The sequence below is a fragment of the Grus americana genome, chromosome 9 (assembly GCF_028858705.1).
Source record: "Grus americana isolate bGruAme1 chromosome 9, bGruAme1.mat, whole genome shotgun sequence".
In the NCBI taxonomy this organism is placed as follows: domain Eukaryota; kingdom Metazoa; phylum Chordata; class Aves; order Gruiformes; family Gruidae; genus Grus; species Grus americana.
This window is the reverse complement of record NC_072860.1, coordinates 16,301,865-16,329,492: the sequence shown is the minus strand read 5'-3', so window position 1 is coordinate 16,329,492 and position 27,628 is coordinate 16,301,865. Positions and strand designations below refer to the sequence as shown.

Genomic DNA, 27,628 nt, shown 5'->3' with positions numbered 1-27,628 from the left:
TTTTGAACAGAAACCAATGACTTCAGCCTGTGCCTCGATATTCTGCTGTGTAAAGGTTTCCAGATGTGAACACACTTCAGAAAAATGCTGCACCAGTGTTATTGCTTTAGTGGGGAACATCTTAAAAGAGGGAATCTAGTACGCTCCAAGTTAGCACAGTGAATAAAAGCATCTTGTTCTGCTTCAGGTGTTTATTTCCCACCCCAAGATGGTCACAACCTCCCTTTTGGAGCCAGTTCTAGCTCTCACCGTGGACCTGGTCTTTGGGCTGTTCAACTCTTCTGAGCTTTGATATTTATTTAGTTAGTTATTGATAGTATTGTTGTTACTTTCCCCCTTACTTCATGGACACGATGCTTTGAGTTTAGAAGTGGGGAGGTTGCTATACAGATGATCAGCAGAGGTCTGAGATGCTTTTATAAAATGACTAAAACATCAGATTTGGCACAGCTCTGCAAAAGTAGGAGGGCTTCTGTCGTGGTTGAAATAGTGAAAAGAATAGTGTCCGTTTTGTTAGGTGAGTAATGTTCATCCCTTGGAAGGCGGGGGGTGTGTGGCCAAGAGGAATAAAGATTGTATTTGTTTGTGTAAGAGCAGTGGTCTTTATCTGAAGATTTTTGCCTTTGGGAAAATTAAGATGTAGATTTGTACTCTGCTGTTCTAAAACAGGTGAAGGTCCGGGGGTTTTGCCACATGTGGTGTGGCTGTTGTGTGAAAAAAAAATGCAATGCACGTGCAGTAGCTGGTGCATTCAACTACACATGCAAAGCCACCTCCGTCCTTCTGGCACGCTTCCACCTCTAGCTGAACATCCTGACTCTCTCTTGCTCTTTTCTCCCGTCCAGTATTCCACCGAACTGAAAAAGCTGTACTGCCAGATTGCCAAGACGTGTCCCATCCAGATCAAAGTGATGACCCCGCCACCTCAGGGAGCCGTCATCAGGGCTATGCCAGTCTACAAGAAAGCTGAACATGTCACTGAAGTGGTCAAACGCTGCCCGAACCATGAGCTGAGCCGGGAGTTCAACGAGGGTAAGGAGGGCAGTGATTTGCTGGCAGTTCCTCTCCAAAGGTGCTTGACTGATGACTAGCTGGTGCAGGGATTTGGCGGCAGCTTCACAGCAGACCTGCTGGAAGCACACTTCTCTGCAAGCTCTTGTGCAGCTTTTTATTTCCTGTGCTTAGCAGGAAGCTTCATACTATACTTTAGCTGTTCCTGTGCAAGCACATCCTTGGGAAGAAAGTACCGAAATAAACTTTGCGCCTGCTCGGGTTGGATGGATGTATGTCCCCATGGCAGGCAGCGCCCTTCTGGCAGCCTTTACCCGCTCCTCTTTTGCTCCTGCGATGAGAAGCAGCTGTTCCTGTGCTCAGGAATGAGCTTCCACATCACTGGGACAGGGATCTCGTAACAGGATGCAATATCATCTCCAGTCCTTAATCCACACCTCAAAGACAGAGGGGCTGTTTATCTCTAGCAGGATAACACCAAGTGCCAGCATCAACTGTAGGCAACCTTCCTGTACATTTAAATAATGGTTCAGTATTAATGTTTTAATCTTTTACTTGCTTCTCCTTATGTTAGTGAGGTAGCAGCTGGTTTAAAAATGTCCTGGGGTTTTCTGCAAACTCATGGGCTGGGCTCTGTTTTGCCTTGGCTGCTTAAGTTCACATAAGTTCAGATGAGCATCTGTTTTACTCTACGTGCATTATTTATCTCCTACTGTAAAAAAAAAAAAAAAAAAAAAAAAAGGTTGGTGTCAGTTAGCAGGATGTCTTAGGAGCCTGGGTCCCTTTGCTGGTTATGATGCAGCCAGCTAGACAAGCCTCAAAATAAGCAAGGACTTGGGAGTGTAAAATCAGAGCGGACTGAGACAGTTCTTTGAAATAGTTTTTCATATTAGAAAGTGCTTTTCTGACAGAACTAGTGTTTTTGAGGGTTAATACCTGGTTCAGTGATGGAGTTTTAAGAAAGAAAAAAGCCTAAAATTACAAATTCTTATTCTGAAATAACTATTTCTCTAGAAATATGCTGTCTCTTGAGTAAGAAATGAACACTTCAAACACAAAACAAATTTTTGGATGAACCCATAATAAGCTTCTCTCCTCAGAATTTAGTTGTATGGTGTAGAACCACTATGGAAAATTTGCCGGAAGGAAAATACTTTTTAAAATTATTGGAAAGGGGCCTAAACCCAAAGATGATCATGTTCCCTTCTGCTGTCATTGTAAGCAAGCATGATTTTTCAAGCTGACTGTTAAATGCATATTTCTCCTGCTGCTTGAATCTTTTTTAGCTCCTTAGGATCAAGACTGATGGGAGGGAACAGAAGAGGGCTAGCAGTTGATGGGGAAAAGAATAGGGATTGAGACTTGAAGGAATTTGCTTCATGTACACATTAGGGGATGGAAAAAAAAAGCTTTTAACCAATGTGAAAATCCACATGGAGTTATCTGCTCAAAGATATCTGCTCACAGTTGGCTGTGAGCTGCCATTCAGTTGACATTTGGGCTCGCTTAGTCCAGGATCTCGGGAAGCCCGTGTTCAGGTGTTTAGCTTGAGAAAGTCTGCGTTGCCTTTGTCTGGCAGTGGGGACCTTCGGAAGGTGCGCTTTAAGGGCTGGGAGGCACATGTGTGCTCTGGTAGACCTCTGGGTCCAGGTGCAGGGGTTTCTCTTGGCGGAAGATCTTGCTGCCCTGCGCATGAACTTGCTTCACTGAACGGTTTCTCTTGGTTTTTTGCCTCCTTACCCTTGCAGGGCAGATTGCGCCTCCCAGCCACCTGATCAGGGTGGAAGGGAACAGCCATGCCCAGTATGTAGAAGACCCCATCACCGGGAGGCAGAGCGTGTTGGTCCCCTACGAGCCACCCCAGGTACGTTGTGAGCTCAGGGTGGTGGCATCCCGGCACACAAAGTGGTGGGGGTTGTAACCCTAGTCGAAAGAGTTGGGATCTTGTGCTTTCCCCATACTCATCACAATGAATCCCTTCTTTCTCTTTGTCAGAAATGAACTTTTAAACAATCTCTTGATCCCCTGAGAGCAGGAGTTCTCAATTTCTTTTAAGGAAGCCTTATGATGGGGCTCATTTCATGCTAGTCTGATTGCAGCACAGCTGTGGGAGTACAAGAGGAGAGCCTGGAAAAAGTAGAGCTTTCCATCCACCATATCTTCTGCTCATCCCCTTTGTCTCATCCAGGTTGGTACAGAGTTCACGACGGTCTTGTACAACTTCATGTGTAACAGTAGCTGCGTGGGAGGGATGAACCGTCGCCCAATCCTCATCATTGTGACACTGGAAACCAGAGAGTAAGTAGTGCATCATGAGTGTAGCCCTTTGCTTGAGAGGTGACCTTCTGGCTCCTCTTCTGCTCAGGGCAGCATTGCATATACTTAGGGACCGTTTGATGCAAGGGGCCACAGGATATTTTTCAAAGCTTTATGGGTGGGAGCTGCCCAACACCTGGAATATCCTGACTGGAAAATGGGAGGTTTGGGTCTGTCTGCACGTACCGAAGTTGAGGGATGCTGATGTTTCCTCTCACCTCTCTTCCCAGTGGGCAGGTCTTGGGCCGCCGATGTTTTGAAGCCCGCATTTGCGCTTGCCCAGGCAGAGATCGCAAAGCAGACGAGGACAGCATCCGCAAGCAGCAAGTCTCTGACAGCACAAAGAATGGTGATGGTACGAAGCGCCGTAAGTAGCTGGCAGAGCTGGGCAGATTGCAAATCGTGCTGTCACCGGGTGCAGGTTCCGTGGGGATGGAGCGGCGCTGTGCACGGGCTGTTAGAGGCAGGAGGGCATTAGATGTCTGTTCTCCCAGTGTCAATCAGCCTGAAAAATGAGCTGGTGTTCCCAAAACAGCATTTGACAATCTGGGTTTGCAGGCTCCCTCGCTGTGCTGCCTGTGTTAGATCAGCCCTGCCAGCAGTGGCTGGAGGGGGTGTTTATTTGCCACCCTTAAGGTACATGGCTAGGACTCAGTAATCACCTTTTGAACCTTTACTGCTTGTTTGTGACTGTGCTGTCATTCTCTGCTCCTTCTAACGAGTGTCTCATGCTGTGGCATGTGTCTTCCAGCCACAAGGATCTAGATTAAGACTGCATGTAAACCCTGCTGTGCATCAGAGGTGTTCTGGCAAGTGGCCTCTCTCTGTGCTTTAAAGGGTGCAGTGTACTCATCAGACATGCAAGATACGGAAACCCAGCTTCGGTTTCCCGTGTGCGCTCAGTGATGGCATTAGGCTGACCAGCAAAGGAGCAGGTTCTAACAGGAGGCAGATTGTGAAAATGAAGCCCCCCCTCCAGTGACTTCTGTGTGCTCCCTGCCTGTTCTCTTGCCTTCATGGATCACTGATCTGCCAATAGCTCATGAGCATGGTAATACCACAACTTGCAAAGACACAGTGTTTGTCCTAGGTATGACTTGCTGGGGTTTTGCCATATATCCAGCGCTTCTTGACTGATGTGTTTCCCCAAGCAGTATGGCCACCCAACATCTGCAAAGTCATGTCTGCCTTACGGAGCCAGGAGCTGCAAGCGCAGTTCTGCAGTGGCTCAGGCAGAGGTTCTTTCAGAGCACTGCAGATCTGAGCTGGCCATGCACTTCATGTCTCTCTTGTCTTTTCCTTTTTTTTTTCCTTTTCTTTTTTCTTTTTTTTTGTTTTTTTATGGGATGCTCTTGGGGTTTCTCTTCCAGCTTTTCGACAAGGAACTCATGGCATACAGATGACATCTATCAAAAAAAGACGTTCCCCAGATGATGAGCTCTTATACTTGCCGGTGAGTTCTCTCTATCTTTGCATTTACCCTGTTTAGTGTCTTCCTCGGTGACTTGAGGCAAATCTCACCTAGACTTGAGGTCTGCTTACCCAGACGTCAGAGAGAAATGAGGATGGGATGTGGAAATTTTTTTTTTTTTAATCCCCAGAGATACCTATTTTAAATACATATTCCAAACAAAAAATATGAAAAGTCTCATTAGCTGCTGACTGAGAGTGGCTTATGTAAGGCATATGAGAGTATCCCAAGGGATCTGTCTGTCCTGGTGGAAACGTTGTCTTGGAGACCTAGCTGAGTTTCCTCCTCTGTCATTTCTGGGTCTGTGGCACTTGAGCTTTCTCTAGAGATAATGAGCATTGCCTTACTGACAAAGGTGGATGTTTCTGTGGCTTTTATATGTATTACCATCGTTGCGGAGTGATAGAAGTGAAACACACTGTGTTAGGCATAGGATTAGAAAAGGCAAGAAGTATCTGTAATTGCCTGTTTAGCTGCTTTCCCACGAGCCACATTTAGTTGGATAAATCACAAACCATGGTGTGCTTAGAGGAGAAGGGAGATCCAAACCCAACATCCAAATTCAAGTACTCTTTGTTTTTTTCCCCTCTCTCCTCAAGGCATGTAAGATTCAGCACCACATCTGCTTACATCTGAGGCAGATTGCATCAGAATCTTGCTTTTGATTGGCATAAATTTACATCAAGTCAGATGACAACCCCAAGATGTTCATTAGCCTGCAGTGTCAGATTATCACTCTTCAACATTATCTGCTGTACCTCTAGCACAAGGCTTAGCGGTTTTATTGCATATGCATAGTGTTTAAACAGAGTATTTGCATCCTGCTCCGGTTATTTATTTGACTTTATCTAAAACATGCTAAGGTGGCTGTCATTCTAGATGCAGTCCTTTAAGGCTTTTCTTTTCCTCCTTTTTCCCGTGATCCAGGTGAGGGGACGGGAGACGTATGAAATGCTACTAAAGATCAAAGAGTCCCTGGAGCTTATGCAGTACCTTCCCCAGCACACGATTGAGACCTACCGGCAGCAGCAGCAGCAGCAGCACCAGCACTTGCTCCAGAAGCAGTGAGTATGAGCGCGCTTGCAGTGACCTGTGCAGTGAGGACGGTGTGAAAGGGGAGAGAGAGGAGAGAGACACAGAAGGCTTCCGCACAGTTGTTCGCAGGGGTGCGGCGCTCAACCGAAGGCCGAGCACTTGTAGAGTACTGTGTTGGTAAAATCGTTTCCAACAGCGTAGCTGCTTGTTAAGCCCCTGGTCAGAGCTGGTAGAAATTGATGCCAGGAGTTTGGCCAAAGCCAAGTTTCTGGGCCAAAACAAGAGATATTACGAGTTTGAGATTCAGATTTCATGACTTGTGCAATGGGACAAAGCAGGCCTGACTGCTTGCAAGGTCCTCTCTAGTCTCTTGTCCCACACAATTCACCTGTTGTCCTTGGTGGGTGAACGAGGACAGGCTCAGTGTCTCGTTTCTGACTTCCAGCCAGAGCCCAAGGCACGGCAAGGCAGTGCTGTAGAACAGCCTGCAGACAGAAACCCAATGCACGTGTGTGCACAAGCTGGGGAGCGAGGGTGGGTGTGCTCTCCTCTCGTCTGCTCCATGGCAACAGCAGCAAATGTGGAGCCATCTCCACACCTTCTCCAGGATGTCCACCTGAGGATCTTGCTAAGAGCACGTGGAGCTGGGACTGTGAGCACCGGCTCAGCTGAGCGCTCAGACCCCGCTGCTGCACATCTCTGGTGCTGTTGGAGGGCTGGTGTCTCAGTGGCCTATAAATACTATAGGTTCCTCAGCTATAAAAAGGGAAGCTGAAATTCCAGGAGCAAGGATAAAACATGCTGGATTTTCTTTGTGACCAGTGGGCACTTCAAAGACTCAATGTGTGCACTTTTAAAGTGTTTTTAAAAACTGTACTTTGTCACTGACTCTCCACACTGCGTGTGAGAAACTTTCCATCTCGGCAGACGTAGTCCCTATCTGAACTTGGCTGGCAGGGCTGTGCCAGGATTACTTTGGGTGGTGTAAGTGGCAGGAGGATGGGGAGAAGAAGGGCCAAATAAGTGTCTGGTTTCCATTTTCCCCCTCTGTTCCCAAAGCTTTGCAGTTACAGAGACTGGGTCAGAGAATGACTTCCCAGACAGACCGTAAGCGATGTCATTCATGGGCATTGCTTCACCTGCTGTATCGGGTGACAGAAAATAGCTGCCCGGGCTGTAGGTAGCCACCAGCGGTAGTGCTTAGGATCTTGAGCGTTCCTGCTGGTAAGCTCACGCGTCAAGAGGCTGTGGGTATAACTCATTCCTCTGCAGAGGTTAGCACGAGGCCAAGGCACCACATAAGTCCCACTTGAGCCTGTAGGGATTTATTTTGGTGCCTTGGCCTTGTCTCAGGACTTCTGCAATACCACGGCTTTCTGCCAGATCTCTGCATGTGTTCACATTTCAACCTGTGTGTTTTTAGTGTCAGCTGGAGTCTTGTGGAGGTGTGAAAAAAGTCTTGTGCCAAAATGGCTCAAGCATCCAGGGGCTCTGGACTCTTTATCAGGGCACTTAAGATTTTCATTATTTTTTATTTTTATCAGTCATCTGCACTGTTTGTGTATACTGTAGCTTGTATTTACTAGCTCCTAGGCATTGCGGCCTTTGTGCACTCAGCTGCGTGTCTTCAAAGCTCTACCTGAACTACAGCCATTTCAGTTGAGAAATGGTTTTGTAAGCAGAAATGGACGGCAGCAGATGACAGCTTTCACTCGGCACTGACAGTTGCTTTGCCATAATTACTGTTTTCATTCTTCCTATATCAATAGGATGGCTTCCTGGCAACTGAAGTTGGTATTTGTGTTACCTTTAAGACCAGCGTGTATGAGTCCAGCCATTTAATTTAATGAAACTTCTTTCGGCATGTCTCCTGGCACTTTTCCAGTTATATACTCATTTTTCTCAGCTGCTGAGTGTGCTTAGATACTGGGGAGAAAGATTAAGAGCTTTTAAGGATGCCAGGAGTGGGGAGAAAAATAACTTTCAGTGTTTGTCCAGAGCTGCTGCAGTTGTCTCTGCCAACAGCCTGCCATCAAGCAGGGTCCTCTGCTGAAATGCATGTTCAAGCAATAGCTTCTTAGGTGCAGTTGGGTTCTGGTGCTTTTTCCTCAATAATCCAGGGTATGACTTAATTTATGAAGGAATGTGTTCAGGGCAAAGGGGCATTTAGGCTGAAAAGATTCATAGATGGAATTGCACCGCCCCAAAAAAATTGTAAAGGAGCTTCAAGTGTTGATGTGAGAATGGGCAGAGAAGACACTTTGTAGGAACTGGTTTGGGTAAGAGCAACCTTGCATGGGACCAGCATTGCATTTGGCAGGCTAGCAGATGCAACTCTCTTCCTGCTGTGGAATTAAAAGGGCTAATCTGGTGACAATCAGAAAGCTTTGTGTCCCACAAGATGACCAAAATACTGCAGTGCTCCATGTTGTGCCAGACCACAACCTTTCTCTGTTTCATCTCCTCTCTCTGTTTGCTCCTTTGTGCATGGTTTTCTCTTATTTACTGTTATGCCAAATACCTTCATGATCATAGGTGGGAAGATGGGGGTTTTTCTGCAGTTTCTATTCTTCCTTTTTCACTGCCAAATCCTGGGGCCGATATTTGAACAGCAGCACACATGTTTATTTAGAAGACTTCCTTTTCATGGTCTGCCACCATTTGTTTAAAACATGGATTTGCCAGAATATCCCTGCTGGCAGAGATACCAGAAGTGGCCTGTGCTTTGTTGGGAAGGGAAGGTTTCTTTGATTCTTTGCTGTGAAATACACTTACCAGGGAGTATCCGCACAGTTTTTATGGGTTTCACTGGAAAACACTTTTTCATATTAGCAAAATTTCCTATGCGGAGTTTCACCCTGCTGAGCACTGTTTTCAGAACAGTCTTTATTTCAATTGGTCATGCCATAGAATCATAGAATATCTCAAGTTGTAAGGGTCATCAAGTCCAACTCCCATAACTGAAGGGTTTTCACAAAGCCTTCCAATGGCTGTTATGTCAGTGTGGGATCTTATATTCCAGTAGATGTTTCTCTCATATCAGCAGGGCTGCATCTACCAGCCCACTGGCTGCCTTTCAATCTAGTGAGCAGCACAGCTCATTATGCAAATGAGAGGGAATTAACCTTGCAAGTGAGGTATGACAAAGCTGAGCTATCCAGTGCCTGGAGTGCTCCAGCAGAGATGGGAGCTGCAGGGATCCAGGCGCTTGCTGTGGTGGGGAGGGAGGGGGCTGGTGGGGAAGGTATTCTTCATACCTCCACCTAGTTTTTCGTGTGGAAGCTGACAGTGATTTTTTTTTTTTTTTTTTTTGCATGGTTTGGTTTTGTAGTGCTGTGCTTGCACACATTGTGCACTCCAGGCACTTGGATAGTGCTCTCACTAGAGAATTGCCCAGGTGAAAGTAAGCAAAAAAAAAAAAAAAAGTGTGGGATTAGATATATGAAGACATGCTGTATTTGCTTTGCTGCGTCTGAGGGTGCAGTGCCTTCTGCATCAGCTGGCAGCCCCAGGGACCCCTCGGCTTTAGTGCAGGAGGTCCACTGGCTGCTTTGAGATGTAATCAATACAGCCTTTTCACAGGAGACACTATTCTCTCTCCCTAGCACCAGCTTCTGGTTTTTAAGTAACTGAAGTTTGAAGTGGGCTCAATGGAAGCTGCTTCTCTTCTTTTCCTCTTTGGCTGAGTGCTTTTTTCCTCTTGCGTTTGTTGCTGGGAGCAGTGTCGGGGCACCGTTTGCACCCGTGAGACTGGGACACAGAAATCAGGTTTCCCTGTCAACTAGTCGTTTTCTCTTCCTTGCCAAGCACTCGCTTGTACCTGGGGCTTTCCAGCTTTCTAAATCTCCCTGTCACATACCTTCACAGCAGGTGCTAAGACATCTGCTTTTCCCCTCCTTCAAAGCCCATACTGTGATCATGAAGGTGGAAAGTGACACTTTCTCTCTTGGCGGCTGGTGCAGGGTCCTGTACATTCATCTCTTTTTCTCTGGTTCCTTCTCTACAGTCTCCTTTCGGCCTGCTTCAGGAGCGAACTCACGGACTCAAGGAGAGACCCTCCCAAACAGACCGATGCCATCCTAAAACATTCCAGCCCCCCAAACCCATCAGTATATCCATGAACCGAGCTGGTGGTCACTTTGCCCAGCTGGCGGGACTAGGAACAGTGGGGCAAATACACAGCCTGATAGCAACAGAGTAAATAGCGAGAGTAATCTCCTGAAGGGACTCAAACTTTGCAAAAACAACAGACACTTCTACAGACCTCTTAGCTGTAGCCTGTAGCATTGGGAGGTCAGGAACCACGATGTCGTCTGTCTTGGTGTACCGTTTTCTTCCTGTTTTTGTAACCTCTTGATACTCTTTCCTGTTACTTCTGTATTTGTGAAAACTCAGTGGGGTTTCTCTGAGCAGGTCTCAATTTTAAAATGCCTCTTGTCTTGTTTAAATTAAAAATGTGTTCATGGGCTGGGGGCGGGGGGTGGAAAAGGGTTGGGTGTGTTTAAACAGTCTGTGATTGTCAATTTGGCCTGTTTTAATGCTGGTCATGCAGTAATAGCACAAGTAGCTGAAGTATTTGTACTGCTGGACAGAGGGAGGTAATAATTATATGAATTGGCACTGGTAAGAAATCATGTCTTTTTCTGTAGAAATGTCCACTAATTTAGCATCATGAGTTGTTTCCCCTTATTTCTAATCATAAAGAGTCTGATCTAAAATACAGAAAAACTGTAGGAAAGACTAGGTGACTTTGACTTTGCACCAGCACCACTGGCATTAATCCAGCTTTGCTGAACTTGGAAAGGTCCCTCCTGACTCTGTGGTCTTGATCCAAGCGGTGGGCTGAGCTGCTCAAAGTGAACATGAGGTTGGAGTGTTTCTGCGTAATGACATCCATGTGTGCCCAGTGTCCTTGTCTCTTTGCAGCTGAGGATATAAAGGGTAGAGAGTCCAAAATTGCTTATTGCCCTACCTGTGTAAAGGGGTCGGAGCTTGCCCCTTTCCTTGCAGACATTCAGCAGTTATTAGATGTTGCTTTAGGGTATTAATGAACCTTACTATGTTTTACTCCATCACTGCAAACCTCACAGTTCAAAGGAAAGTGGTGCCAGCATATGTTGCAGTTGACTCAGCCAAGTGGCCTCAGGCCATGCCCACCTTGTCCACTAATTCTGCAACCAGTGGCCTTTGCTTTTGCTTGTTGTGTCCGTAAAGTGCATCCTGGCTTAGCAATTCTCATGCAGGAGACTGTTTCTCAGCAAGGACTTGCAAATCCTCACACTGCTTGTATCAAACTCTACCTCTGAAAGCTGTTTGTATGGGGCTTGACAAGGTGGATTTGAATTCTTTGGAAACATTATCTCTAAGTGTTTAGCCCAGACCAGCATGAAGGAGGAATGATCAAAAGGCAAGTAACGTGCCATGGAATGAACCTGGCATTGCAGATGGTGTAGCGTTAGGTGTGGATACTGGTGATGAGGGAGGAGCTGGTTGAGGGTGGGCATGATGCCTCCTGTGGCTCTCCCCACCGAGAGGTGCTCAACATCCTTACATGAAGAACAGCCCCTAATGCTGGTAGAGAAGTGTCCTTCAGCCCACACTTTCAGGCAGTGGCATCTCTCCCAAGGAACCCTCCGATGTTCAATGGCTGCAGGAAATGGAGATGTTACTGAAGGTAACTGAAGGCACACCAGGAACAGTGCTCCCTGCGGGCTGGCATCTGCCCAGATCAGCAGTGGTTGGGGAGCAGACCTCAGATGTAAATACCAGTGATCAGCAGCCCCTGGGAAACACAGCCTGGTGGCTGGATCAATACTGATGGGGACCTCTCTGTGCCTGAAGTGCAATCCATGCTGGATTTATTCGGGGCAGGTGTGTACCCAGCTCTGACACACTTGTGGTTAGGCACAGCTTGAAGAGAAGGTGCCTCCCAAATGCAGAGCAGGCCTCCTGGCCACCCACCAAGGAAAAAAGCCTGATGCAGTGAGAGAAGACTCTTATCTCTGAACATCACATCATCTGCTTCCAGACAGCAGAGCTGTGATCTGAGCAGGTGATGACTCATACTAACATCTCCTTTGAGAGCCATATCCCATCTCTGGATATCTCCTTCATTGTCTTAGCAAGACTTGTTCTACCATAGGAGTTTTGGGGAGGGCCGATGGAGAAGAGCCCCCAAAATTGTGATTAAATATAAATAATAACTAATTAAACATGAGCAGTGACTATTTCATACAGTTGCAGCTCTACGATTGTTCCTTGTGTAAAGCTAGCCAAATCAAGTGCCTCTCTACTTTGCCTGGAAACTTCAGGAAGTACTTCAAGATCACAAAGCAGATAACTTTTTGCTCTGTACCATTTTATTTGGGAGAAGAAAGGCAATACTATTCCTTTCCCTGTGAGAGGTGGGAATCTGAACTGCGAATGCAGCCCAGACGCAGGATTATGCTTGGTGCGGTAGTCTGTCCTTTCAATGAAGGTTTATTCCTGAATCTTGGCTTGTCTGCTTGTGGATGGCAAGATAGAAATACTGTGACAGGGACACACTAATCCATACCTAGAGCTCTGCTACAGGGCTTGTCCACCTGCAAGTTTGAGGAGGGAGCCCACCACAAAATACCAGGTATCCACAGCCAGCACCAGGAGATTCCAGCTCATGCTCCAGTTCATCATCTGGTCTGACCTCTAGGAAATCACTTGTACCATGATGGGCAATACAGCACCTGGGACTTCCACCAAACAAGAATGTAAATTATTTGCATCCCACTGTCCTCTGGAAAGGCTTTCCAATTTGTCCACCTTACCTATAAGAGGATGATGATCGTGAAACTGGTCTTAATGGTGACTTGATTTGCTCTCCAGCTACAAGGTGGTTATCTTAGAAGGTGTGTTTTTTTATTTTTAATCAAATAAGCTGAAGATGGAAGCAATTGGAGTTGCTTTGTAGTTTGTCCTCTGCAGATAAAAGAAGAAAAATTTTTCCCAGCTGTCTTTTGATTGTTTCTTTGTCATCTCAGGGGCTTCAGAAAAGGAAGCCTTTTCCTTTCAAGGAATAACCAAGTGGACTAATTAGGCCTTATCAGTCAGTCACGTCATACCAGTCTATGTCAACTAGTTGATGTATATACACTCCCTGTATTATAGCTCCATTCCCTGGAGAGCAGATTGCATCCACTGCCTGCCCTGGGAAATTCCCATACCTGAAATCTAAGGGGAGTCGTTATCTCCACCCTTGTACCTGTGCTGTAGCTGCTGTCTGCCTAGTGACCATCAGGGCTCCTCCTCTCCATGCTCCCAGTTAGTCACCAAGCCTACAAGCCACTTGTGTGGTTGAAAATATGCCCTATTGCTTGCTTTAGAGTAGCAGCTGTTTGAGATGTGGAGAGCAAGGGCATCTCTCTGCTTTTTAGTGTCCCACTTCACAGGCCTTCAAAGTGGATGAGTACAGTTGAGTGTCATCTGTGACATTACTAGACTACATCAGTGACATCCCAGTGTTACGCAGTCCAGTGGGCAACCTTACTTGAAAAAAACATTGTCAATGGGCACATTGACCGTGTGTGAACTTGGGATGTAATCCTTGCTGCACTTGCTGTGGCTGCTGTAAGGAAAGGCAGGCCCAGAACCGGACAGCTTCGATTCCACTTGGGTGCCTCTGCATTGTGACTAGCTCTAGGTCTTCAGGGATAGCAAACTGTTGGCACAGGGGCTTGGGCGAAATCCTAAACTCTCTGTGTCTGAGCTGCCCTATTCTTGCACTTAATGAATCTTTGATGTAATTTGTATTAAGGCTGCTTACGTGATGGTGTGCTCACCTAATGTGAATGAGGACTCTAGGACTTGTCTACTGAATCAGGTAATTGGTCTATCCAAGCAGTTTCCTACCTCTGGCGAAGGGCTGATACCCCTTTTCTGGGAAAGTGCAGAAGTATACAAAGTAACCTGTGAACTGAACTGTGCTTTGTATGTGGCAGAAAGAGGAAATTCCTTCCTGACCTCTTGAGATGATCGGTATATGCCTTGAAGCATGCAAGGCAATTGCCCTCATATATGCTTGCATAACTACAAATGTCATTGGCTAAATAATTACATAGCCTCTTGAAGAGAGAAAAATCAGTTGCAGAATGTGACTCGGTGCCTTTCGTATCAGACTGTTCCAAGAAGTATAATAGTCTCTTAATTGAAGTCCTTATACCTTGATATTAAAATGCATTTCATTGGCATTGATATCAAAGAAATGTTAATGCTCCTACTTCTAATCTTTCTTGAGACATAGTAAGTATAATTTTAATGAAAATCACTGTGCATGACATTCTTATAATACCTGTTTTAAAAAAAAAAAAAAAAGAGAAAAAAGCAATATATTTTAAATGAATCCTCAAACACCATGTAGTCTGTGTGTTTAATACCAAAACCATTTTCCTGTGTTTCTGAGGCTGTTGCTATATTGATGTGTGACATTAATTTTCAATAAAATTTTGCATCTTGGTTTATCTTGGGACTTTTCCTTGGCTAGATGGCTTTCTGTAGACCTTTTACATATCTGGTCATGTGATGGAATAGTTTAGTTGAAACAAGTATGGGTATGAAGAAAAATGCCTTTGTTTCCTGTTTTATTCACTTGAGCTTGATTATCTTGATTCTTAGGAGTATGAATGAGATAAGAATGGAGTCCTTAAGCTATCTGTTATAGTATGCATTTGTTTTGTATAATGTAGAGTGCTTTGGGTTGGCTTATGTTTGCTTGCTTCTCTTTTTTTTTTTTTTTCTTTTTTTTTATCCCCAAAGTATTTAGTAGTCTCCTAACTAGCTTTGCTGAAATCCCGGTTGGTGGCGGAGAGAGCAAAGTTAGGCCCTCTACTGACCTCCTTGGAGAATCTTCTTCCATAGCAACAGGCAACCTTTAAAAAAAAAAAAAAAAAAGTTTTAAGTCATGAGCTCTCTGAATAAAATCTGAGCTTAAACAATGCAGTTAAATCTTTCTGGGGAAGTCTTTGTTGATTTGATTTGGAATTTCACTGTGTATGTGGTGAGTTCCTCACTTGTATATCATGCAGATTTTGCCCCAAGAGACTACTCGGGTGTGTATTAATTTCAGTTGAAGCCCAGTTAAGATAGGTGCCTGAACCTGTAAAGTAGAAATATTAATTTTGGTCCTAAATCCAGAAGCCTCTTAGGTTAAGGGTGGTGTCAACCTGACTTGAATTTCATGGCTGGCCTCAACTTTTATAATTGGTGAATTGAAACCTCAGATCTGAATCATTCCCTTCACCCTGAAAAGTTGGGTCTGAACTTCATGGCTAGGTTTCATTTCCCCTTGGGAGTTGCTGCCATCATTAATATTAATTTGTGAAGCTTCTTGTGCTTTCCACTTCCTTGAGTCTATGAAGTTTGCTGGATCTTGTCCTGCATCTTCACTGCCAAAGGACAGTTCACACCCTTCTGTACCTCCTGTAATTGTGTAATTAGGTAAGATTTCTTCAGGGCCTTAGATACTCTAGCCTGTTAGCATAGATGTTTTCTCCACCCAACAATGCAAGTCTTAAAAGTGCAGGAAGCTGAAGACTATATAATTGTATGAAACTTGACCTTGAGTGCTGAAGGTTTTAGTAAATTATCTAGGAATAAGCCTTTTCTTTCCTTTACACTTTGCTTATTTGAAGTAATAACTATTCTCTTTGCATAGAAGAAAAGCCAGTTCCCAGGATTTGGTGTAACCAGTTATACTCAGATGAAAAATTTTCCCAATGGGAAATAAGATGGGAGTGTGCCCTTGCACATTCACTGCAGGGTCACTGTGATATGGCCAAATGAGTGCTGGGCTCTGTGGCAAGCTGGGTGACCTCCACGCTGTTGGGTGAGCACGGCTTGCAAGGGTATGTCATATTGGGAAGCATGCCTGCTTCCTCAGCGCCTTTGCCCAGTCTTGCAAACGCCCCTGGTGTCGGAGAGAGAAAAACCTGGTCTCTTGTGGCATGGCGGTGCTCTGCCAATTGTACCGTTGGACCCGCTTTAATGATCGTTTTCTGCATATCCCAAATAAGACCCCACTCCAGATGGGATGCCACAGCCGTAACTTGATCTGGGAACTGGGCTGCCGTTCAGGAGGAGTCTGGTCTTTGTGTTCTGGATCGCTTACGAGGCAGGATTGCAGCTGGGACCCTCGGGGCTGGGCAGGGGGGAGCTTGCCAGCAAGATGCTCTGGCCTGGTTCGTGGATATGCTGGACGGAGTTTGGGGCTGTCTGGACTTGAGGGAGGCTAGTGCTGTTGTCGAGTGGTAGTAGGAATATGATACTCTTTGCAAGCAGCCTGCGGGGTTTGGATACCAGGTTCTCCTTCACACCAACAAAAGCTGCATGTCAGTGTCCCAGGCACTTCTGATCATTTCAGTAGTGGTCCCTACCATGTGTGGAGTCAGTCTTGAGCAAAGAGCCTCTGGCTACCTGATGACAACCTGATCATATGAATAACTAGGAATTTTGGAGGAACCAACGTCATAAGTGTGACCCGATCTGAAAATTGTTTCTGCGGTCAGGTTTTAGGGGTAGTTAGGATGGTTTGAGATTATTTCCTCAGTTCTTGTTCTTATGAAAAAAGTCTGACCACAAGGAGAGTTTAACTTAAAAATACTCTTTTTGAGTTTTGGCAGCTGTTTGCTGGCTTTGTGTATGTTCTTTTCAACTGAAACACTTATGTAGAAACTTTTCCTTAAATAAAAATTTTGAACTGAAAGAGAAGCTTTCCTTTGATGGTATTTCACCATTTGTTTTTCAAATGCCTAGAATATCTGGGGAAACTTCTTATTTCCTGTTGACTCTCTCTCCAGTGATCTTTATCTGCTCCCATGGTGTCAGTGATTTCACTAGCAGTAGCTCACTACTGCCACAAAAAGAAAACGTAGACCCTTGGATGCACACTCTTAACCAGCTGCTGTGATCCTTGTCCTAACATCTCCTTGGTTTGCAGGACCTCCATGCAGTCGCAGTCATCCTACGGCTCCAACTCTCCACCACTCAGCAAAATGAACAGCATGAACAAGCTGCCCTCAGTCAGCCAGTTAATTAACCCTCAGCAGCGCAATGCCCTGACCCCAACCACCATCCCTGACGGCATGGGAACCAACAGTAAGAAACCCTTGCTCCTTCTTATCCTGTTCCATGCGTGCTTCCCGCTAGTCTGGGCAAGGAGACTTGGCATCTCCAGGTGGCTAGTGTTAGTCCGGGGAGCCTGGAGTCATTTTCTGGGAACCTGCAGAGTCAAATATTGCTCACTGCTGTGCCATGGGGCAAATCACCTGCCTTGTCCAGGCTTCAGCATCCTGCCCTGAGCCTCACAGAGGTGAACAGAGCTACTGCTTGCTGCAGATCTGGCTGGCTGCACCGTCGTCTGCCTTTCAAGACTTGTTTCTTCTTCCTTTCCCAGCAGAGGAGATGCAAATGTTGACAAACTTTTTCCCCTCAGTTCAATTAAGACATTTGTTTGTTTCAAAGGAAATATCTGCATCTCACAGTTCTGTAACCTTCTTCCTCCTGGCTGCTGAAGAGTGCCCAGCAGCCCTGTAAATCTAGGGTGACAGACATGGTTTTAGGGGCTGAGTTTTGGTGGTAGTGTGTTTTGGGCAATTTTGTTATTGTTGTTTTTTTGGTGGTGGTGGGCTTTGGAGTGGGTTTGGGGTTTTTTTAAAAATTTTTTTATTTTTATTTCAAAAGCACTGGGCTCTTGCCCACACCTGTTGCTGATCCCCTTTGGGTGCTCTGAGTGTCTCTGAAAACAAAGCTGTTTGGCTTCTGTATTGGGTTACTCCGCTGGCTCTGTCCCACTCCTCTCCTGCGGCAGGGAAAGCCGAGATGCCTGCAGCTTGCTTGGGTTTCTACCGAGCCTGTTTGCAAGGGAAGGCGACGCGGCGGCGGTGCTGCCGACAGTTGCTCCAGTGAGGGAGGAGCTCCTGAAGGACTGTCTGTCATCTGGTCCTCATACGGTCATTGCAGCCCTGCCCGAAATGCTCCGTGCAATGCTTTGCAGGGGATTTAAGGCTGCAGGTGCTGTCCCTTGGTGCTGTGCTGGGGGTTAGCAGGGATCCGGGGACGCCTGGGTAACAATGTGCTGCTCCTTCTCTCCTCCAGTTCCCATGATGGGCACCCACATGGCCATGACCGGCGACATGAATGGCCTCAGCCCCACGCAGGCGCTGCCTCCTCCCCTCTCCATGCCTTCAACGTCCCACTGCACCCCCCCTCCTCCGTACCCTACAGACTGCAGCATCGTCAGGTGAGAGGGAGCAGGCTGCCCGGCGCATGTTTCCCACCCGCAGGGAGCGGAGGCCTCGTGTTGGGAGCCTGAAGGGTCCTGCCGGGTCCCTTGCCCTGTTCTCCTGGAGCCTCAAACCCCCCCACCTCTGAGCAGCTGAGATAAACAGGGACCTTAGGACTGCAAGAAACCCAAGGGATGCAGCACCTGTTGGACTGGTGAAGATGAGGGTGCTAGGCAGTCTTGCAAATATTTCTTTTTTTCTTTTTATCCCCTTTGGCCACTCAACATGGCTGGGGTCAGAACCCCTCTGCCCTCCATGAGGTTGAACAGGTTGAAAGATGCTGCCCATAAAGGAGGAATTCTTTACGCTTAGGGAGGAATGTGCTGATTTGAAGTACTTTGAAGTACTTTGTGTGCATGATGTGTCTGAGCCTTGCTGAAGCCCTCTATCCATGCAGCAGGCTGCCATGGGCTCAGCCACATTCTGGGTGAAGTGAGGTGGCAGAAGGATCCACATGAGCCTTCCTGCCCCAAGATCCAGGCTGTGTGGCACCAGCTTTTGACTAAGGCAAGGTGCTGCCATGAGGGTTGTCTGCTAGGAGCCAAGCTGAAGGACTCCCTCACTTGTCTGATGTGGTAGCGATGTGGCTTGCTGGCCTGGGATGTCTTGGAGAAGGTCAAGCCAAGGGTGAAAGCTTTGTTTCCTGTTGCTGCAGGTTGGCTGAGTATTTGGTTTTTCTGTGGTTTGGGCTGTTGCAGCCAGGGTGATCCTTTTTTCTTTCTCCTTCCTTCCTTCCTCCTCTGCAGCTTCTTAGCGAGGTTGGGCTGCTCATCCTGTGTGGATTATTTCACGACCCAGGGGCTGACCACCATCTATCAGATTGAGCATTACTCCATGGATGTAAGTAACTCCTCACCATTTCCTTTGTTTGCACTCTTGGCCCTACTGTAGGAACGGGTCAGAAATCCAGACTCAGGGTTTTTTTATTTTTATATGATTAGTTTGATTTAAGGCTGTTGCACACAGGGAAGACTTATTGTGAGATGAAGAGAGGCCGGACTCAGGGCCAGCATAGTAACTGCCTTGCCTGGCGCAGAGAAAGAGTGTCTCCCCCTCCCCACCACTGTCCAGTTTAGCCCCTGAAGTGGCCCCAGCCCACATGCCTGTTAATTCTGCAAGGCTTGGTTTCAGTTTACACTGCTCTGAAACACCTCACTCGCCTGCAGACAAGTAGGCTGTCCAGAAGTGGTCTGCGTTTTTCACTCCCTGCTTCTGTTTTCTGGCCTTACCTTAACAATCTTACCACTGGCATCTCAGCCCTGGTTTGTTTGTTTTTTTTTTTTTTTCCTCTTGCATGGCTTTTACCATAGGGTTGCTGCTTCCTCTCCTGTGCCGTTGCTCTCCTCAGAGCTGGCCATCCCATTTTTTGCCCCAAGACTTTGCAATGCTGTGGTGCTTTTGCTTCCTAGCCTGGGTTGCCTGCCTTCTGCTTCCGCTCTAATTAGAAAAGCTGACCCAAATTAACCAAAGCTGGTTGCTAATTTTTTCAGAAGCTGATATGACATTTCCCAGAGTTAGGTAAGGTTACTCTCAGGTACTGTACCTGTGCAGAGATGATGGGGCCTCAAAGTCCAAGTTTTCTAAGGTTAGGCTTCTGTTCTTAAATTTTGGTTATGTTCAAGCAATTAAGGAAGTTCCTATAGAGTCAGACCCAGAGCTTCAAATACCAGACCTCAGACTTTGATTCTAAAATCAGGCTTTGAAATAAAAATGGAAGTTTTCAAAGCCATTGAGCTTCTGCAGCCCAGCATCCCCCACTATAGACAACCAGCAGATCTCCCTGAGGTTGTCTCAGAGGCTGTGCAGTCCAGTTAAAAGTCTAGCTTTAGGTCACCACATCTCATGCATGAATGTGTATTTTGTGTAGCTTCAAAACAGACCTTGCATCATCAGTCCTTGCTGCCTCTTGGCTGCACATGCTTGTTCAGAAGTGAACCATCACCTTTGGGATTAGTGGTTTGTCTCCTACAGTGCATCATGACCCCCTGGATTTTAGCAGCTTTACGGGTTAAGAGGCATTTGCAGGGTGGCCCAGAGGTTGCTTCTACTCCCAAAGCCCAGGTTGCCCAGGGGTTGCCCTGTTAAGCTCTCCTCCTTGCCTTGCAGGATCTGGTGAGCCTCAAGATCCCGGAGCAGTTCCGCCACGCCATCTGGAAGGGCATCCTGGACCACCGGCAGCTCCATGACTTCTCCTCCCCTCCCCACCTCCTGCGCACCCCCAGCGGCGCCTCCACCGTCAGCGTGGGCTCCAGCGAAACCCGGGGGGAGCGGGTCATTGACGCAGTCCGCTTTACGCTCCGGCAGACCATTTCCTTCCCGCCCCGCGACGAGTGGAACGACTTCAACTTCGACATGGATGCCCGGCGCAACAAACAGCAACGCATCAAGGAGGAAGGGGAGTGAGCTCTGCAGACCCTGCTCCACCCCGCCTCGGCCACAAACTGCTCAGCCCTTCATTTGTCTTCCTTCTGCTTGGTACTGCACCCCTGGACGAAGGGCAGAGGGAGCCTTCTTGCTCACTCCTGCTAGTTATGCTCTTGATGCTGTCTAGGTCATGCTCCTGGACCGTGACCTCCACCCCAGCTCTTGCAAGGGGAAGAGCTGAGTGAAGGGGGAAGGCGGGTGGTATTCCCTTGAAAGCCGTTGACCTCAAGAAGGTGTTGTTCTTGTTTCATGTTTTTCTTTGGGGAGAGGGCTTCTTTTCTTGACTTTTGAATCCTCATACACCTTGTGGGTGTCCTGACCTGCAAATTTGTCTCTCTCATCCAGCGATCCCACTTTGAAAAGCAGGAAGGTTAAAATTAAATTTTTTAAAAGCCAAAAAAACCCAAAACCCAACACCAAAACCAAATGTAAAAAGCCTAAAGCCACCAAACCCTGAACTGGCAGTTCATCCGAAAAACAAATGGGAATCGGTCTGCTGAACGTTGCACTTAAACAGCCTCTTCCCACGGAGCTGAGTGCTCTGTTCATGTGTAGTATTCTCCAGCGGAGACAGCACATGCACTTTGCTGGGCAGGCCAGCGCTTACGGCCACCTGCAAACCACTTTTTCCTTTTCCCTTGCCTTCTCTGGGGAAAAACAAACCTACTGTTTCTTCTTGTTTTGAATTTACATTCATGTGTATGTCCTGGTTTGCTTGTTTCAGGATATCAACACAAATACAGCCATCGGTCGCTCTTGACTTCTGTCCCTCATCCAACCTTTAGTCATTCTGTACTACTACTGACATTTAAGCTAGAGAATTAGGCTTTGTCACATACGCAGCCTGGTTAGTTTAGCATAAGGATTTGCCTGCCTAGCCTCCAGTTGAACAGAGGACCAACTGAGAGCTGCACACTTATTTGTAGGGCTTCAGCTATCCTAAACACAGACAACCTTTTATTTAGACCATACTAGATTTGGTTTCCTGCCAAGTAAAGTAGAACCATCTTTAGATATATCTGTAATAGGCTGGAGCCTGTTGTGGTTTGTTGCTGGTGACTATAGACTAAGTGATGAGCAACTAGAAGTGGAGAGTAAAAAAAGAGATTTCCAACTGCCTTGGACCAAGGACCAGTTCCCTGTAATATGAGTGTTGCTACTGCAAAAAAGTCATGTTTACATGAGAAATTGATTTTTCTCTGTTTTTTCTTTATTGGTTCTACAGCAGCTGTGCTCTGAGGCATTTCCTCTGACTGCCAGTGGTCCTGTGGACGAGTAACTGAACAGAGTGCGTGTTTTCACATTTATATTGGCCAAGGTAGTGAGACTCTAACGTATATAAAACAAACCTAAACTAAGGAGCCTGGCTCAGCGTGGCCACTTTCAAGTTGGCTTGTTTTTTTTTTTTAACAGTAAGCCTGACTTTTTTTGTTGGGGAAAGATGAAAAAAGCAGCTTAAATGACTTGACTTGTCATCCTACCTTGCTACAAGCAAATAATCTCGTTTCAGTGCAGTGGCTGTTTTCTGGTCCCTGCTGTGTGCCACATATTTCATTTAAGTCTGGTATTGTTAGCATCCTCCTCCATGTGTTGTGCCAGGTCTAGGTTGCATTCAAAGACTGCCTTTTGGTAACTGTGCAAGCCTACTTTGGATAGCTCTAAATGGTAATGCAAGATGGTTACCCTGTAAAGTGTGTGTATATAAATATTTTTTTTTGTATGTGTAATTTTTGTTTCCTACAGCATAACATGCCAATTTTTATTTCTTCTTGGGCTACCGGGTCTGACAGAACCACAATAAAATGTTGTTTGTTTTTCTGGGTTTTTTTAATAATTATTTTTATGCAGAATGCTTACAGTATACCTTGTAACAAATGACTCATCACTGGACAAATATATTTGTATTTTTCATACTGAGATTCCTGTGTTACTTTGCAGTTGAGGGGGGAGGGGGCAGGTACTGAAAGCCTGATTTATCATTTTCTTTTGTAACACTTCAAAGAGCAGCGTCCTAGATTTCAAAGTATTTAACATGCTCAGTGTGAAAACTTACTGCGTCTTTTTTTTTTCCTATATGCTACAAAAGAAGCAAGTCATCCTATTCTTGACTCGATGCAAGACTTAATTCAGCGGGGCAGTGTTAGTGTGGGGAAAGTGTTAGTGCAAGTACTTTGCAAATTCCTGGAGGTGAATTAGGTTGTGCCCTTCTCACCTCCAAGGTTTTGCATCTCCATTGTGTAATCCTTCTGAGCTGCTTCAGTATTGTACAAATATTGATGCGAAAATACCGTCATTTTAGGAACTAGGAAGCTTCTGACTATAAAGGTTAATGCAGTTAATGCTGTGCCCAGAGTCTGGGTGCAAGAACTTCGGTATCTGCTTTTCAACTCAGCAGTGAGATGGAGCTTTTCTGCTGCATCACTAATGATTAAAATACATGCTGTGAAAACCTTCTTTCTACTGTATACCACTATGGAGCCCACTTCTGTATAACTGGAATCTTCAAGTGAGTTTGAACTGCTGTAGCTTTTACCCTCCCCTGTAGAGCTGTGATTTTTTGTTTTATTTTGTTTTGATACATCAAAGCGTATGGGCTAATTGAGAATCTGCCAATGCTTGTAGCAATGACAGTGTTGCCTGCACCAGGACCTGTGTGTGTTTTGGAACACCTTGTTGTTGAAGTCAATGAAAATAAAAGCCAAACTGAAAATGACACTGAATTCCCAAACAGCTTCTTTTCTTGCCTGTGCGCCTTCTCGGAAATGAGCAGGAGACTTTGCTGCTGCTTTCTCCTCTGAGCAGCCGGGGCTTAGTGTGGCCTTTGCCCACATGTGCAGTTTTCTCATCCCCACACCGTCCATGCCACAAAGGTGTGTTATAAGGTGCCATCACACACCCATCTGCCTTCTTCCCAGCAGCTCAAATGGGTCAGCCCCTCTCAGGCTTTTGCTGAAATGTGAAGTCGTCTGGTTTTTGCATCACTTGCATGGCTCCCTTTTGACCTTTCATCAGGTTTCTTTTTTCTGTTTCTGAGCAGGGCTTTAGGAAGGGCCCCATGTTCAGTGTCCTGCTCAAACACGGTGGAGCTGTGACTGTTGTGTGTCCTGGTCGGGGGGAAGGGAGCGTGTGCTATGAGCAGACAGGGTCAGTGCCACCCTTTCCTAACTCCACACTTGTGGATAGCCTTGCACAGCCATCTGCTCCACTCTACTCAGAGCTTGGGGAGGTTTGCCCTCCTTATTTAATTTACACCAAAGGTTTTGCGCATCATCTTGCGCATCACCCCATGCATCCTCGCTCCTACCAAAGTAATTTCCTTTTCCTTTGCATCTCAATTCCTCTTCCAAAGATTTGAAAGAAGAGCAGCTGGGTGGCTGTCTTGAAAGTGATGGAGTGGCCTCCATCAGCTGGTGCCTTCAGTCTGTCCGTGGACCACCATGTTAACAGCCCAGCTTCATCAGTGGTTTTTGTATGGGGCCCCATGTCTCTCCCTCTCTTACAGTTTTCCTGGGTTATGGTTGGGGGAGGGGGCTTGGAAACTGGCCGGGGAAAAAACCAAAACAAAACCAAAACAACCCAAACCACAAAGATCTTAAAAGAGGAAAAGGCTTCCCTTGGGAGTTAGTTTCACTTTCACTATTAGGGTAGGGAATAGCTGCATGATTTCTTTGGTTCCTTTTTGCTGAAGGATTAGAGAAACAGTTGTCCCTGGATATCAATATCCAGAGGCATCAGTCCCCTGATTCCACTCTGACAGTCAGGGATTGCTTGAACATGATGTTAAAAACTAGTAATTGCCCTTAAAGAGAGAAGCGCTACTATAACAAGTGTAAGAACTTGCTGTTTCAGCTGATGGACTCTGCCTCTAGATGAGCAAATTGGATCAGGTAAAATAGGATTTTGGTTTCTATTAACCAGGTAAGCTTGAAACATGTTTGCTGATGGTTGCAGTTGCTGTCTTCTGTGATCCACTACTGAAGTAGGAACTTTTGCATTGCTTATGTTACAGCAAGGGGTTCAGTGCTGAGGAATCTAAGCTGACGTTCCCCTTTTTGCCCTCCACCCGTACCCGTTGGAATTTTGTCTTTGGGTATTGGGATGCTTCATATGCAGGCATGAAGTTTTCAGGGCAGGGATCCATCACAAGCTTCCAGCTGTGTTTTGCAAGCCTGGGTGGGCCCCTGAAGACGTGCCTGCCCTTCTATGCTGTTTTCTAAGTGTGCTGAAGCTAGCAGTCCCCTGGAATGAAACTTATCTGGACACAACAGAACTTGGCAAACGTCCTATTGGAGCCTGTGAAGGGTGTCTTGCTCATCACGTTCTTCCCATCCTGTGTGGCTTAGCAGAACCCCCTTCCTTCTTGGCGGCAAAGTGTCCGCCTGCACTGCTGCGGGAGGATTGCAGGACCTGGCCTCCCGCTCTGCCTCTTTGCACGTTGTTTCTCAGTGGGAAAACCATGTGGGCAGCCCAGCCTAGCGCCAAGCAGGAGCTTGGGCTGTGTGTCTTTCTGCTTTGCTGAGCTATAAAATGTGTAGCTTATACCAATTGCTGTGCAAAAGTTAAGGAGGAGCTACACTAGGCCAGTGCTTTAGTCCTGCAAAGCTCCCTTGCGTGGTCTGCTCCGTGGGGCAGCGGTGCATGGCCACTACCCAGACGTGGAGCACGGGCCGTGCCTATGCTGAGCCTTCACCAGGCAGGTTTGGCAAACAGCCTTGCCTGGCTGCCAGGCTCAAGCTGGTGGTTTCTGGGTCCTGAGCTGTTTTGTTTCTCTGTGACCCATGACAGCAGTGAATCATCTTCCTGAGCACATAGCAAAAAGCAGAGGCTGGAGTTTTGGAGCCAGATAGACTGGCCGTGAAAGTCAAATAAACTGGAAGGAAGTCAATCTTTATGCTCTATTGGCAAGGACTGGCTGCAGCTTTCCCCCAGCTTGCTTCCCTAAGATTAAGAAGCCAAAATTTTACTCAGAGGTATATGTCAGTAGCCATTTGCTACAGCTTTGCTCTCCTAATCTGAGCCCCATGGACTGGTCCCTTTATCTTATATGCCCATCCTCTCCCAACTGTATACACCATCCCTTCAGCACAAGGCCTTAACATTAGCGCTGTGAAACCAGGTGGTTTTAGGTTTTTGCATGTGTGTTTCTGTTAATAGGTGCCTTTCTTTCAGCAGAGGAGTTGGAGCCCCTCCACAGCCTCCTCCATCTACCTGTGGATGTTGTAGGGCTGCCCATCACAGCCATGCCCTGCTGCCAGGTGAGTGTGACTGTGTGCTTCCTTGGCTCAAACTGGTCTAAGTCCTTTGTTGAGGGCATGGGGGGATAAGCTGGTTTTGTAAAATGCTTTGACTTCCTTGTAAACACTGCTACAGCGTCGCGTGTTTTGTTCTTAGGCAACACCATCTCTGCCTTCATGAAACGAGCCAGATGCCTGGGACCATTGGTGAGTAAAGGCAAGGCTATATGGAAGTTGTGGGGCCAGGAGACACAGGATTTGGGGCAGGATGGGGGGGGTCTGCAGCTGCAGCCCCAGCGCACAGGCAAGCACCAAGGGGCATCTCTGGTGACAGTGTGCAGTGCCTGTGTGCCTGCAGCATTGAAGCCAAGGGCTGAAGGATCCCAACCGCACCTGATGATATTGCTTGTGCCCAGTATATTTCTGCCTTGGTGGCTGCAGTCACAGAAGTTCCATGCCTCTCTCCGCTCCCACAGCAACATGAGACACAGGCCCATGGAAAACTGGATTTCAACTTCATAGCTCTAAGATTTAGTGTTTGGTGAAGGTCTCCATGCACCATTCTGCTGATTTTCTTGCTGTCATTGTGTGCGCTGCCCTTTGCATGCAGTGGTAACAGGAGCATGGCAGCCGGTGGCTTGTTGGCTGTGCCACTTCCCAGGACAGACGATGGGGATACATGCTCCAACAGGAGGTGGTTGCCTTCTGGCATGCTTAGCAATTACTCACAGACAGCTGGGCTGATACCAACCATTACGGCATGCAAGGGAGATGCTTACACTGTCTCTCCCAACTGCCTGGGGTAGGAGATTAGGCTCCCTGCATCATCAGTAGCAAGAAAGTCCCTGGGGAGCCATTCAGAGCATATTAGCTTCCCACTTTGAATCATGCCCTGGAAGATGTGGTCTTATTATTGCCTGCATCAAGGCCAAGGGAAGTTTGTTAATATTAAGCAGGGCAGCTCTGTCTGTGCAGCTTTGCAGAGTTCCTATGGCTTATGGCTGCACTGCAGAGACACTCTCATGGCACAGCCATGTGCAATCCAGCAGGAAGTAACTGGCTGCAGGGCTCTGTGTGTGGCAAAGAAACCGGTGCAGGGTCTGAAGAGAAAAAGGGAAAAACTGAAACAAAATAAACCGGCAGACCTGGGGAATAAATGGTGCTTTTCCTCTTCTGCTTTAACTGCCAGCACTCTCGAAATGACTGTCTAGCAGCAGACTTAAAAAAAAAAAAAAAAAAAAAAAAAGACTACAAATCCAATCTGGCATTAAAAAAAAAATAAAAATTGAGACAACAGGAGATCTTGCTGCACTGAAGCCAAGGCGCTTCCGAGTACATCATCTCCCACCCCCGTTGGTTCCTCTGTCAAGGGGATTTGTAATGCTGTCGTCATAAAAAACAAAAAAATATAGAAGGAAGGAGGGCAGGGGACTGCGGCACGGAGCGGAGCCGGGCGGGCGGCGGCCGCACTGCCCGGGGAGCCGCTGCCCTCTAGCGGGACCCGCTCCGGCTCGGCCCTGCTCGGGCATCGGGGGCTGCTCCGCCGCCGGCAGCATGGAATAGGGATGCGGGGACTTGCTGCAGCTCGGGGTGGCCGCGGCGGGTGAAGGCTGGTGGTGCCAGCTCTCCTCCTGCCGCCGTTGCGGTCCCGTGTTTTCCAGCACAGGTGGGGGCAACCCGAATCACTGAGCCTGTGTACACCCCTGAGCCCCCCCCCCAAATGGCTCCCATACTCACAGTGTGAGCATGAGTTTTATAAAACTACCTTTTTCAATACCTTTCCCATTGCATCCCACATGCAAGAGCTGCAGCAGCAACTTGTTTGC

General features: G+C 46.9%; 1 protein-coding gene across 5 annotated transcripts in view; it reads left to right on the top strand.

The window, feature by feature from the left end:
• The window catches only part of TP63 (tumor protein p63), a 106,608-nt gene extending 83,349 nt beyond the window's left edge, over positions 1-23,259 (top strand). For 3 of the 5 annotated variants that reach the window (XM_054835905.1, XM_054835903.1, XM_054835906.1), the window contains 10 exons: positions 846-1,032; positions 2,760-2,875; positions 3,200-3,309; positions 3,558-3,694; positions 4,698-4,780; positions 5,726-5,862; positions 16,800-16,957; positions 17,957-18,101; positions 18,891-18,984; positions 20,251-23,259. In XM_054835905.1, coding sequence (XP_054691880.1) covers positions 846-1,032; positions 2,760-2,875; positions 3,200-3,309; positions 3,558-3,694; positions 4,698-4,780; positions 5,726-5,862; positions 16,800-16,957; positions 17,957-18,101; positions 18,891-18,984; positions 20,251-20,547 — 1,464 coding nt within the window. In that variant the 3' untranslated portion in view covers positions 20,548-23,259. Of the gene's footprint in view, positions 1-845; positions 1,033-2,759; positions 2,876-3,199; positions 3,310-3,557; positions 3,695-4,697; positions 4,781-5,725; positions 5,863-9,839; positions 10,158-16,799; positions 16,958-17,956; positions 18,102-18,890; positions 18,985-20,250 lie in introns of those variants that run through there. The other 2 variants (XM_054835904.1, XM_054835907.1) reach the window with 2 other exon arrangements.
• The last annotated feature ends 4,369 nt before the right edge of the window (positions 23,260-27,628 follow it).